Source organism: Oryza glaberrima, chromosome 3 (assembly GCF_000147395.1).
Source record: "Oryza glaberrima chromosome 3, OglaRS2, whole genome shotgun sequence".
NCBI classification, from domain to species: Eukaryota; Viridiplantae; Streptophyta; class Magnoliopsida; order Poales; family Poaceae; genus Oryza; species Oryza glaberrima.
In genome coordinates, this window is record NC_068328.1 from 3,915,353 (window position 1) to 3,927,711 (window position 12,359).

General features: G+C 40.9%; 2 protein-coding genes across 6 annotated transcripts; one reads left to right on the forward strand and one right to left on the reverse strand.

The window, feature by feature from the left end:
• Positions 1-1,063: 1,063 nt before the first annotated feature.
• On the forward strand, positions 1,064-7,860 carry LOC127766084 (polyadenylate-binding protein-interacting protein 7-like). 4 transcript variants are annotated; one of them, XM_052291115.1, is made up of 8 exons: positions 1,074-1,164; positions 1,789-1,869; positions 3,066-3,711; positions 3,788-3,873; positions 5,400-5,790; positions 5,882-5,952; positions 6,571-6,689; positions 7,350-7,860. In XM_052291115.1, the coding sequence occupies exons 3-8, from the start codon at positions 3,114-3,116 to the stop codon at positions 7,624-7,626; spliced, it is 1,542 nt and encodes a 513-aa protein (XP_052147075.1). In that variant the 5' UTR covers positions 1,074-1,164; positions 1,789-1,869; positions 3,066-3,113; the 3' UTR covers positions 7,627-7,860. The 4 variants fall into 4 exon arrangements, with proteins under 4 accessions (XP_052147074.1, XP_052147073.1, XP_052147075.1 ...); XM_052291114.1 differs by lacking the exon at positions 1,789-1,869 and having other exon boundaries at positions 1,064-1,368; XM_052291113.1 differs by lacking the exon at positions 1,789-1,869 and having other exon boundaries at positions 1,064-1,164.
• A 273-nt stretch (positions 7,861-8,133) lies between these two features.
• Positions 8,134-10,616, reverse strand: LOC127766085 (proteasome subunit alpha type-6). Of its 2 annotated transcripts, XM_052291118.1 has the most exons (9): positions 10,423-10,615; positions 10,191-10,285; positions 9,989-10,070; positions 9,300-9,396; positions 9,126-9,184; positions 8,923-9,005; positions 8,672-8,767; positions 8,529-8,588; positions 8,134-8,441 (listed from the first exon to the last, which is right to left on the reverse strand). In XM_052291118.1, the coding sequence occupies exons 1-9, from the start codon at positions 10,496-10,498 to the stop codon at positions 8,349-8,351; spliced, it is 741 nt and encodes a 246-aa protein (XP_052147078.1). In that variant the 5' UTR covers positions 10,499-10,615; the 3' UTR covers positions 8,134-8,348. The 2 variants fall into 2 exon arrangements, with proteins under 2 accessions (XP_052147078.1, XP_052147077.1); XM_052291117.1 differs by having other exon boundaries at positions 9,989-10,285; positions 10,423-10,616.
• Positions 10,617-12,359: the final 1,743 nt, after the last annotated feature.

The window sequence follows — 12,359 nt, forward strand, 5'->3', positions numbered from 1 at the left end:
CTATAGAGAAAAACGAGGCAATAGATTAGAGAGCTATAGATACCCATGTAGACATACTATTGAGATGATTTACTATTAATTTAGTTTATTGCTGAGATATACATGTTTTATAGAGAGCACCTTACTTTACCATTGCGGGTGCTCTTATGCCTACCCTTTATTAAGACAGGCATGAACAGAAGGCCAGCCAATAGAAATCTGAGTTGCCAGTTGCCACACAGATGTTGGCAAGCTCATACAGGTGGCTCTCAGCCTCTGATTGTTGCCAAACCCCTGGTTCAGAATTCAGAGTTCATCAGAGCCTCAGAAATGGTAAACCTTCGGAGTTCAGATGGACCTCAACAAAACAATACTAGGTTGTTCTGTCGCCAAATTGTTCTGTAAATTCTACACATACTTGTCGTAAATTTGCGTGCTGATTGACCATGATGCTGCAGCAAATCTGCAAATGCAAGTGTAACCAAAGAGCGTATAGGTTGTTCTGTACTTTTCTGATAAGAAATCGCATCTGAAAGGACAAGGAAATAATTAAAAAAAAAACAGTTTGGCTGTTTGTTTGTCCTCACCTAGAGAGACGCACCGAGGACCACAAAATCCCATGCAACCAAAGAATCATTCGCCACAAAGTATTCGCTCCTCCACCTCGCACCCTCGAACAGCGCGCACGATGCTAACCCGAACACAAAAAAAAAAATCACAAAAGTACAACACCTACCATGACATGTGGGTCCCACTACACGTGGGGCCCCACGGATCAGTCGCACGGCTCACGTACAGGCCGGTACAGCGCCCCCGCGCGGGCCCCAGCGCATAGACAGGTGGGGCCCACGGCTTCCCTCACGGGACAAACAAACACGCCACAGGAGTCGCCATTTCACGTGCGGGCCCCACATGTCAGCCGCCGCGGGGTTCGGTTTAGCTCCAGAGGTAGTACGCTTTAGCCGGGGCGACCGACGGCCGGATGCGCGCGCAGGGGCCGATCGGACGGCCGGGAGGCGCCCGTGGGATCCTATCGCGTCCACGAATAATATAAGGCTACGAGTCAACACAGCGAACAAGAAGTGATAGAGAGAGCGAGCTAAAAAAAATCGCCGCAGAAAAGGAGAGAAGAGAAAAAAAACTTTGGGCGAGAGGAGAGGAGGAGGAGGAGGAAATAAGGCGCAGGTGAGATCTCCGATCCTTCTAGAAGCTTCTGGAATCGCGCGGTCCAGGTAGAATTATACACTTGAGGGGGCTGATGCGTGGTGGTGCGCCGCCGGAGTGGTAGGTGGCGGTCGGGGGGAGTGGGAGCTTCTAGAAGGGCGTGTCGTACGTGTGCGAGTGGGTTGGGAGTCCTCTGGATTTATCGGTTCGTCGATCTCGCGGGAGGTGAGGGCGCCGATGGTTCTAGATCGCTGTAGATGATTTGTCGATGCATTGAATTGGGCTTTGGTGCGCTTGGTCTGCGCGCATGGGGGTTTTTGTGGATTGATTTTGATAAGAGTTGCTGAATTTAGCTAGTTTTTGCGGTTGATTTCGTTGGGCTCCAAGTTGCCAAATGCTGCTTACGCATCGCTCTAGGTGGTTTTTCGTTGGATCAAACTGGTATTTTGGTGGTTAGATTCGGGGCGTGTGAGTGGTCACCATTTTTGGACTAACGAGGTCTCCCCAATTCAGTAATTTATGTTCTTACTGCTTAGTGTTACTGTTACGTTCGATTGACTTCTTCATGGAAGGACTGTACAAGCTCGATCAATATCGTTCGGATGTGGCTTGAGTGTGAAAACTAATGCCTTGTGTCTTTTTTAGCTTAGTAGTAGATGTCTCTGGATGCATGCGTTGGTGGATAATAGTTTGATGGGGTCATCTCCGCGTTGGATAGCAATTAAGGTTACTGTTTTTTTTTTTGGCTATTCTTCTGTCAGTTCTGTTGATTACAACAGTTTTTAGCTATTTTGCTTGAGTCATCGTCTGTTGACAGTGATGACAGTAATGTGGTTCTCTTGCAACGATGATGAACTTATAATGGGCACTCTTTTTCTTTCTCAAAGATTGTTCCATGATAAAGGAAAGTACATACTTTTAGCTATGCCATGCTTAAAGTCACCAGTATTTTTCCATTTATCGGATACCCCATGTAACAATGCTACAATTAGTTGTCGTGATCTATGTTTTTGGGCTGAAATGTAAGCTGGAAACCCCAGTGTGACTCTTTAAAACCTGCTTTCAGAAAAGCAGGGCCATCTGGCTTATCATCTAAAAGAAACAATGCTACAATTAGTAGCTTTTGCCCATAGTTGGATCTCCCATAAGACAATGCCTTTTGCTCTGGTACTTTTTGCATTCAAAAGTATCAAATGGACAGACATTCAGTTTATTTCGTCTTGAATGCATCTTGACCGACAAGGGATGATCAGAGATGGCCAGCTTGGCGACTGTAGTTTCTGTCTGTAGGCAACTGATTTGTTTTTGCGTCTTCTCAAGTGCAATCCTGGTGTGTCGACTTATTTGTGTTCTGATGTGAACTTCTAAGATTAATTTGCAGGTTTCCGTCTCCATTTTTAGCTGGCAGAAAAATGGGAAAGAGTTTATTTCTGTGTGACTTGGGGCTTACTTTTACATGTCCAATTCTCTTTCTTGCATTCTCTTTTGGTATGTTTGACTTGCAGCTTATAGGATGGATATTTTCTTTAACTTGCAATAGACTGATAGTATGATTCTGATAATCACGTGCAGTCTTCATGGCCATATATAAATGTTCAATATCTTGATTCTTCCATACCATATGGGATTTCCAATTTGTCTGATGTATTCACCATTTATCAACTTGAACTATGTAATAAGAACTTTAGAGCATATATTTTGCACCGAATGCAATCCACCATTCATCTAGTTGGATAATTCAACAGGTTCTATGCCAAACCAGACTTAAAAATGTTATGGTCCTGTTTTTTCTTCAATATCATTGGGGATAAGTTGAGTTCCACATAAATGTAGTTGTTAGGTTTCTTTGAATCTTTGTTTCTAGCAAAACCATCAGCTGTTTCTAGGAATCTAAGACTGCCTTGCACAATTCTATATGATAGGAATAGGAAGAATATCTCCAGCAAGACTTTCATCTGCTTATCATCAGTATGTCCATCGAAGAGAGAACATTAAGTTTGATAAACAAGACCACTGCGTTAAATCCAAATGCACAAGAATTTGTACCTTCATCCCTCAGATCTATCAATGATGTTTCAAATAGATCAGACACATCCAGGATTTCTGTATCAGGATCCTCCAAAGACACTATTGCAGATCAACAAGATCCTGTTATACCAAGTAACCCTGATGAAGAAGCACATCGGTACTGGCAAGAACAGCTTCCAGATGATATTACCCCTGATTTCAAAGTTCTGGGACAAGATGAGATGCCTGGACCTGATAATATTTCACTCACTGGCTTGTCAATAAATGATAGCATTGGTGCTTCACTATTTTCTCCAAACCAGACATCGAATTTGCAACACCGTGCTTCTCCTTTTATTAGGGACACTCTGAGCACACGATCAAAGATCGAGTTTCCTAGCCCAACTTATGTAGAAGAACAGTCAAGAGCTACTATTATGAGTCCAACTGCAAGCGCTATGAGTCCAACTGCGGCTCCGTGGGTAAAAACAGTAAGAAATGGTGTGCAATACAATGCAAACAGAAGGGATGCCAGCCATTACAATGGAGATTCTAGCATTGGTATAGTGTTGATTTCATGGGTGTAATTTTATTCACTGAAGGTAGTAGTATGAATCCTAACCTTTAGAATTTTCAGGAGCTCCAGTGCAAAACCTTACTGATGCATACTTCGGAAGCAGGCGCAGCTTTAGCTCAACTATGGATATCATGAGTCAGCTGGAGGTCTGTTTTTCTTCTGATATTCATCTCAATTTTAAATCTACCAATTTTTTCTCTCTCCAACTGTGCCTTGGGGCTTGGACAGTTGAACTACATATGAATCATAACTGGCATGCTCATCATATATTACAGAAAATTTCATAACAACCAAAATGCTTCATAGTTCTTTTGTTTTTTTTTTAAAAAAAAGCCATCAAACTACTTTCACTATATGGTTTTACATCAACTCCAGACAAGTTGTAACCTGAGCAAAGATGTCTGACAAAACAATACTTTGAACATTTGGCAATAGTCCTTGATTGAATGAATGCTAGACTATTGAGTGGATCTTGCTTCCTGTCACCCAATTCATACAAGTATACAGCATTATAACACTTTTTAGTTCCAGATTATTACTCATTGTAGTATGATACTGATCTATAAATAATGAGACCCCATTTAATGATCCACCGATATGTTTTTCTTCAATCAACTGAAGTTTGCACGTTCAATACTGAATATTCCATGTCATTTTTGGCATCTGGGCTGTATTATTGTTTTTTTACTCTTTATAATCAGGAACATATGTTCAGTTTGATTTTTAAACCGGTGGCACTCTGTAATGACCTCATGTGTTTGTCCGAGACTTAATGAATGAAATAGATATTTGAAATTTGTGACTTTGAAGTATATTTGTTTGAGTCAATCTGATGTTAATATAAGGAAAAGCTTGGTGGACTTCTAGTGACTGAAAACTATTTGAACCCACTGATTCTCCTAATCTACAACCTATTAATTATTTCTTCTCATAAAAGTCACTCAGGCAACTGATTTAGAACATTATATTGTTGTTGGACAGCTTAAACTGTCCATGCTAATTATGATTCTACTGGGGCTGTTTACTTTCTTGCCAAAATTAACCCTACCAAATTTTGGCAAAGCAAGGTAACAATTCAACATTGACATAAATTGCCTCAACTACCAAAGTTGGTAATTCTAGAATCTTCCTCACAAAAACTTGGCAAAGGTAGCAAACCAAATACAACTTTTACACATCTCAACCAATTTGGTAAGGTTGATTTTGAGATCGAAGTGAACAGCCCTGAAATGGCATTATGTTCTCAAAATTATCACTTGCATTCAACTTTGAATACGACTATAGTCTAGAAACTAGGTGGGATTCTATATGTAGATGACTATGATGAGCGAGGATTATTTCTTGAGCCCATTCATTATAGAAACTGATATAACAACAATGCCACTGTTGGTTCTCTGTTTTAGATACCACATAGAAGTGGTTGAATCATCAACATAGTGTCCGAGACTTAATCAGTCTCATTCATTCTGGATCAGATTAGTCTCTTAGCGAAACTCCCCTACTTTTTTACTATAAGTTCAAGAAATATTTGCTTGGAAATACCATGTCGCGGCCATGTCTGTTGACGATTTTCTTCCATTTGGCCATGCTTGATGGGAATGACTAAGATATGATTACATGCATGATGTCTGCTTCAAGCATTTATTTAATATTATCATATGTTCATTAGCAGAATAAAGTTGATGGACGACTCAATCAGAATCTGAGGTCACTGTCGTTTGGACATTCAAGTCCTCCATCACCAGCATCATATGGTCAAAATGGTCTTGCAAACTATAACAAAGAAGCTTTTGGTCTGGCAAACAATACATATAGATCCCACTCAGCTGTACTCGCAGATGATATACTTTCCCCTTCAGCTGGTCGGGAACATATTTCTCTGGATGCTCCTAGGGGGAGGTACAATACAACTAATTTGCCTGTTTCTGGTCTTGGTTCAAGCAGAGGCTCTCAGTTCATGGCAAGCTCATTCAATGGCAATCATGACATAGTCTCAAACAACACCCTGCAAAATATAGCTGGAGTTCAAACAGGACCTGCTTGGCTTGAAGCTGATACTGCGGGTAGTGTTGAATTATAATGCATGTTTTTTCATGGACCTATCACAGCATACATGCCTATTTACCTTATGGTTGAACTTGTCTGTGATGACAGCAAACATGTTTTTGGAATCAAAGGATGAAGCTCATGATTTTGCAAGCCTACGGCATGCGCTTCTGGAACAGGTGCATATGCTCTACTTTTCGATACTAAATTATTGTTACATATTTTAAAACCAAATTATTGTGCATGTGAGCATGTTGTTAAATAAATATTGACAGTATTATTATTCTATTTTAATGGGACTAAGGTTGTAAGTATCGACAATATTAGTAATCATCAAGCAAAAAAATTTAATATTCATCACTATTTCTATTTTCAAGATAAGCCCTAAAAAGTTGTAATTGAGTTACATGGTTGGTAACATAAAAATACTAGCAAGAAAACTACTTCATATCTTGTCAATGTGACAAAAAAGTGCTCTGTATCAAATATTTCACAGAATGAGTTCTTTTGGTGATGTGGTAGGCTTATATGTTATATGACTAGTTTTCAAATCCAATTTGGTATGACTTTTTTTTTTTTTTGGGGGGGGGGGGGGGGGGGTGATGGTGGCACAAGATTATTCATTGGATTTTATTGACAATACATGAATATTAGATATGGTTTTGGAATTGTTGTTTATAGTACTCAAATATTATGCCTCAGGAAGATACCTTGAGTTATGTAAACAACTTACTTTTTCTTGGTTCTTTTAATGTATTCGCTCACAGTCCGCTGCTATGCATTCAAACTTTTGACAGGATAGGCAGGTTCTTTTAACTGGTGCCAATCCTTTAGCAAAGGAACTAAACATCAAGGAGCTTTACAATTTGCAAAGCAGACTAGCTCAGGAAAAGGCTAGAGATGTATATCGCCAAAGGTTAGACGCTAATCCCATTGACATCATCACCTATTAATAGAATTATCGTTTATATAAATTCTTACTCCCTCCATTCCACAAACCTAGGACTGGATATGACATATCCTAGTTCAGATTCATTGTACTAGGATATGTCACATCCAGTCCTAGGTTTGTTTTTTGTGGGATGGAGGGAGTATATGTTGATATAATGTGTATCATGAGACATCAACACACCTGCTCATGAAAATGATTCTGATTGCATTTGTCAATCCTTTTCAATGAGAGAATTTAAAACAATGCATACACTTGCATTTTTTGCCTTGTTGAGAACTTGTATTACTATTTGGACTTTCGAATAACACTAGGACATGAAAATTACCTAGATAATGTCATAACAGGTCGTACAGGTAGCATGAATTCAGGTTACTACTAAGAGGTTTTTAATTCTGATTCAACAATAACTAGCCAGGCCTTTGCACTACTAGTGTAATATATTATTTCCTTTTGAACTGCTAAGGTAGGTTTGCATACCGAGCAAGTTGCTTGAGTTTGCAAGCGTGCACTCCTTGTCTGAATACGGTGTAGTAGTTCCTACAACATGCTCTATCTGTTTAAGATTCTATCTTTCTGTTTCTTACCATATGATGAAAGTTCTAATCCATTCCATGGCTTTACCAGATTTCAAATGCCAGAATTTCAAGGCCTGGTTCAGGAGCAAAATACCCCAATTGACCTGTGTGGTCTTCACGTAAGCGAGGCGATACACGTCCTGAACTATGAGCTCAACAACCGGCGGAAGATTGCTCGATCCACAGGCCGTCGTCTCCAGGTGATCATAATATCAAGCACACGTACTCCGGCGAGGCTGACCGCCGCCGTCGAGCAGTACCTCCTGGAGCACGGCATTCAGTATACGCAGGCACAGCCGGGCCTTTTCCGTGTCCTGTTACAGTGAAGTAACAGGATGGTAGGCTCATCATGTTTGTGTACACCTTTGAAAGAAGAAGAAGAAAAAAAAGAGGAGGAACAAAAAAGAATTGACCCCTGTACTACTGTATATGGCAGAGATGAGTAGTACTAGCAGAATAGAAATTTGAAATAGCTGTTGTAATATTCGTATAGCAAGGCTTTTTTTTTGTCAGCAAAACACGTTGTAAAATTTGCGGAATTAGGCGATATGTTCTTTCAATGTGGCGTCCCTAGCTGCTCGTTCCAATCTAACACGCATGCGATGCAGGATGCTATTTGGACTGGAATCAGCTGATTTGCGTGCAGATTTGCAAAAGTAATACATGACGCGACACACCATGATTGAATCTTCGTTTAAAATCAAAATGGTTGACAACTTTCTTTGCAAGATTTTTCTTTTTAGTGCGTATAGCACTGTTCAACCGGTTCGTGCATTTCTTTTTTGTTGCTAGCAACTTTAGCAAAGATGAGAAAGGGCAAAATGGCGAATAGCTCAAGGTCGCAACAAATGCAAGCAGCATACAAGTAAATCGTAGTAAATTCAACCACAACGATAGAGGATGATCCAACAAGTAAAGCTGATGACTGTTTTTTGGAGTTACATGAAATGGTTCACTGAATGTTTCTTGGCTGAACATGAAATAAAATGACACTGCTGAAAGACTAGAGTGCAGTGTGAAGCAGTGACATGTCCAACTTCATTGTAGCTCAGTCGCGCTCACTTATGGCTGTTAGGTGCTGATCGATCTCCTCTGTCGTGAGTGCTCTGAAAACACGATCATCTTTCCTCACAACACCGACCTGCCAAACAATAGTTTATCTGATAAGCACAGCGAAGCAGAACTAAAAAAACTTTCAGAAAAGACTTGCGTATAAACAACAGCATACCTCAATCTCGGTGGCCTTGAAATCTTCCTGAAGAACTGATTGCAATGCAGAAATTGCAATCTGGGATCATAGGACAAAATTAGCAAATAATAATCCAGTAAGAACAAAAGTAAATGACTGGAAAAAGACCTCGCAATGTTTACCTGGACAGTTTCCTCGTAGGAGAACTGTGGGTCATCCTTCATTTTCTTCTCCAGAAAATTTATTGCTTCCTGCTCCTTAAGACCGGCGCTAGTTGCCTGAGAATAGAATACCAGGTGTTAAAGGAAACAAATTTCTAATCGTCCAACAAAAGACAGAAGGCTCAACATTCGTTCAGCTGATAAGTGAACTACAGAATGAAAAAGGAAATATAGTTTAACACTCTAATGAAGCATACAGAAACTGTGTATACCTTATGTCCAAAGAAGTGACCTGCCGGGTCACATTTGAATAGTTGAGCGTTTTTCTCTTCGTCATAGCCCAAGACCATAGCAACTGTGGAATATATACCAAAAGAAAATGAATATGGAGGGCAAATAAGATCCAAGCTGATTGGTTTAACATTAACTATAGAACAGAAGCCAATGGAACAATAGGTCACTTGATGATACGAACCTACTCCAAGGGGCCTCATGTAGGCATGCTGCGTGTAGACTTGTGCTTTGTCTGCTATCCTGAAACATAAACCAGAAAAGTTAGCTATCACTTTGTTATAAGAAATGCAAAGATCATATATTCAACCACAACCCTATTTTCACAAATAGAGAACTTAAGGATGAGACATGATACCATTTTGCTAATACGTCTACGGGCATCTCGTAGCCCCATTTGAAACGGAATTCAGCTGCCTCATTCCTTGCTTGGTAGACTAAGGACCTTGCATCAGCTGAAAAACAGAAAAAGGAAAACAAAGTTTATGATCAATGAAGAATGAAGGTATTCAGGAAAAACAAAATAAGAAAATATGGTCTCAATGCCAAATTATCACTAGCAGAACAAATTATGTGGAACCTAATGCTACAACATATATACTACTAGAAAGCAAGAGCCTTCATAAGGAAACTGATGGCAAATATGAAAGAGCTTAATTAATATGGTATGCTTGCATTTGATCCAAATTTTGTGGTGTTTTCGCAGTCCCCAAAAGAAAAAGGGCAGTGCTTTCTACCATTGCCCTAAGAGTTAAAACAAACAGAGCTAAACATACTGATATACCATCCAGTGCCTCATGTACAACCCAAAACAACCAGGAGAACCATGCCCTATATAAAGCTCTAGCATCATCGCAAAATTAACCGGCAAAATCACTGTGGGTGGTCTATTTCCACAGCATCTATCTCAAAATTGATATCTGGAATAACTTAATCTTAAACCTAAGACACACACAAAAAAAAAAACAACTTTTTCTTCATCATCAACACGCACAAAAACATAACACTAGTTATATACAGTGAAGCAAAGCTGCAGAGCAAACAAACCTGTGAGGCCAGTGGCGAGCAGACCGATGTACTTGGTGATCGGGAACAAGTGCGTGACGCTCGTCTGGTCCAGCAACTTGTCCTGCAAAATCAGAATCACATCACAAGGAGCAAGACAAATCAGTCTCCTCTCCTGGTCTCTAATCGCCGTATAAACAGCATAAAGCCGCGATCTTTTTAGATCGAAGCGAAGAGAACTCACCGGCACTTTCTTCTGTGTGACGACGCAGACGGAGTCCTTGCCGCGGACGCCGATCGACGTCACCCCCGCCGACTTCACCGCCTTGAACGCGTACTCTGCACAACACCAAAACACCAGATCAAACCAGATCAGATCACCCTCCCAACATCACAAAAAAAGCAGATCTAACCTCGAGCGGGGAAAAACGAGGGCGGGCGAGGCTAGGGTTTTAGTAAGGGGGGAGACCACGCACCGACTTGGTAGAGGCGGCCCTCCGGGGAGAAGATGGTGATGTGGCGGTCGTAGCCGGCGCCCGTGCCGCGGCTCATCGTCGCCGGATTTCTCGCCGCCGCGGGTGGGGTTTCCCGTTCGCTTTGCTCCGAGAGAATACGGCGAGGCTTGTGTTTGTGCTTGGTTGGGGAGGCAAAATAAACCAAAAATAGAAAATAGACGCACGCGACGGCGGCTTCTTCTTATTGCGCAAGAAGAAGAGTGGAGGGGGTCCGGGTCGGAGTCTCGCTGCAGTTTCGGTCGAGCCGGACTCGAGGGTCCGACTCGGGCTATGGGAGTGGGACGGGGGGAGTGGCCGCGTCGCAGTGCTGGTCGCTTCATAGCCGTCAGATCATGCGAAGTCAATCTCCTAATAGCCTGTGTAGTTCGCGAAAACGTCGGATGTTTGACCAGATGTCGGAAGGGATTTTCGAACACGAATAAAAAAACTAATTTTATAACTTGCCTGGAAACCACGAGACGAATCTTTTGAGTCTAATTAATCCATCATTAGCACATGTGGGTTACTGTAGCACTTATGGCTAACCATGGACTAATTAGGCTCAAAAGATTCGTCTCGCAATTTCCCCCTTAACCGTGCAATTAGTTTTTCATTTTATCTATACTAGAAAAAAAAGCCCGTGCGTTGCAACGGGTAATTAAAGACGTTTTTATCACTGTGCATTATACTTCTTCGTTGGTTCTGGGCCGAAAATCCATCCCTTTCTTCCTTTTCAGTTTTAGCTCTGGTTGTTGTCTCTTTCCGCTCGGCCGGCCTCTCTTTGGCCTAGCTTATAAGTGTAGCTGTAAACCTAGCTCGCACAATCAAATGCAATCTTCAACCTCCGAAAGACGGTATCGTGCCTGTAGATGCCGAAGGCATCCTACCCATCAAATACAGCCGAGTCTTTGTCGACCTCCCAGACTTGGCTCACACAATCAAATGTGATCTTTAACCTTCGTAAGATGGCCTGTACTCCACATTTCTAGAGCCATCAGAATTGATTGAGGGTTTTAAAACGGCTTGGAAAACTCGTTGGCCAGCCATCATCAGCAATTGTTAAATGGAGACTAAATCTGACGAATTAAAGCCGACTTGGAACTGAAAATCATGGCAAAAATGATAAGGCAGAAGGGGAAAAAGGCATATTGACGTGGTGGGGCAGATTGATGTGGGACTATGCTAGGTTCTGCCCGATGACAAAAAAAAAATAAACCAGGTGGATAAAAGCTCGGAAGCCTTAGCACATGCGCAATAGAAAAACCGTGGCAGAAAAGATATCCAAATTGACAAAAAAAAAGCAACGATGGAAAAAAGGAAAAAAACGGATCTAAGATATTCGGATTGAAAAAAAAAGAAAAAAAACGTGTGCAACAGGCGATGGAAAAAACGGATCTAAAAGTCACGACCAAAAAAGATCGGGTGGAAAAAAACCAGAGAAAAAAACCACGTGTGAAAAAAAAAATCGGACGGAACGCGTGAGGGAGAAAAATCAGGCGAGTGACGTACGAAATTTTCTGGACAAAAACATCTTAAACTTTTATAATAGGTAAAAATTAAATGCTCCATGCATTTGTCTAAATATTTGATATGATATTTTTGGGGAAAAAAATTTAGAAACTAAGCAAGGCCTAATATTTGACATATTTTTCTTCGTTGGAGTGGATAATCTGGCCTTTGCTTCGGTTTTTGTTTAGGGGGGGGGGGGGGGGGGGTGTAGGTTAATTAGCGTCTCAAGCTTGTCAGGCATAATTGTTACGTTGTTACATTTCCTATAGGATGTTATTTTGTTTTCAGTAGCAGGATAAGACGTATATGTGGGGTGTAGTATTTTTTTCCATAAATATAGTTTCCCAGGTCTTGTATTTTTTTTCTGCTATATAAATAAAAATATCGTACTATCTTATATGGGTTGTTTA

Bases quoted from the DNA above. Each gene is read 5' to 3' on its own strand.
- LOC127766084 (XM_052291114.1), top strand. From the start codon at position 3,114: ATGTCCATCGAAGAGAGAACATTAAGTTTGATAAACAAGACCACTGCG. The intron at 3,874-5,399 runs GTCTGTTTTTCT...GTTCATTAGCAG, and splicing joins ATATCATGAGTCAGCTGGAG to AATAAAGTTGATGGACGACT. The intron at 6,690-7,349 runs GTTAGACGCTAA...TGGCTTTACCAG, and splicing joins AGAGATGTATATCGCCAAAG to ATTTCAAATGCCAGAATTTC.
- LOC127766085 (XM_052291117.1), bottom strand. From the start codon at position 10,498: ATGAGCCGCGGCACGGGCGCCGGCTACGACCGCCACATCACCATCTTC. The intron at 10,286-10,422 runs GTGCGTGGTCTC...GGTGTTGTGCAG, and splicing joins GGGCCGCCTCTACCAAGTCG to AGTACGCGTTCAAGGCGGTG. The intron at 8,589-8,671 runs GTAAACATTGCG...CTATGATCCCAG, and splicing joins CCTACGAGGAAACTGTCCAG to ATTGCAATTTCTGCATTGCA.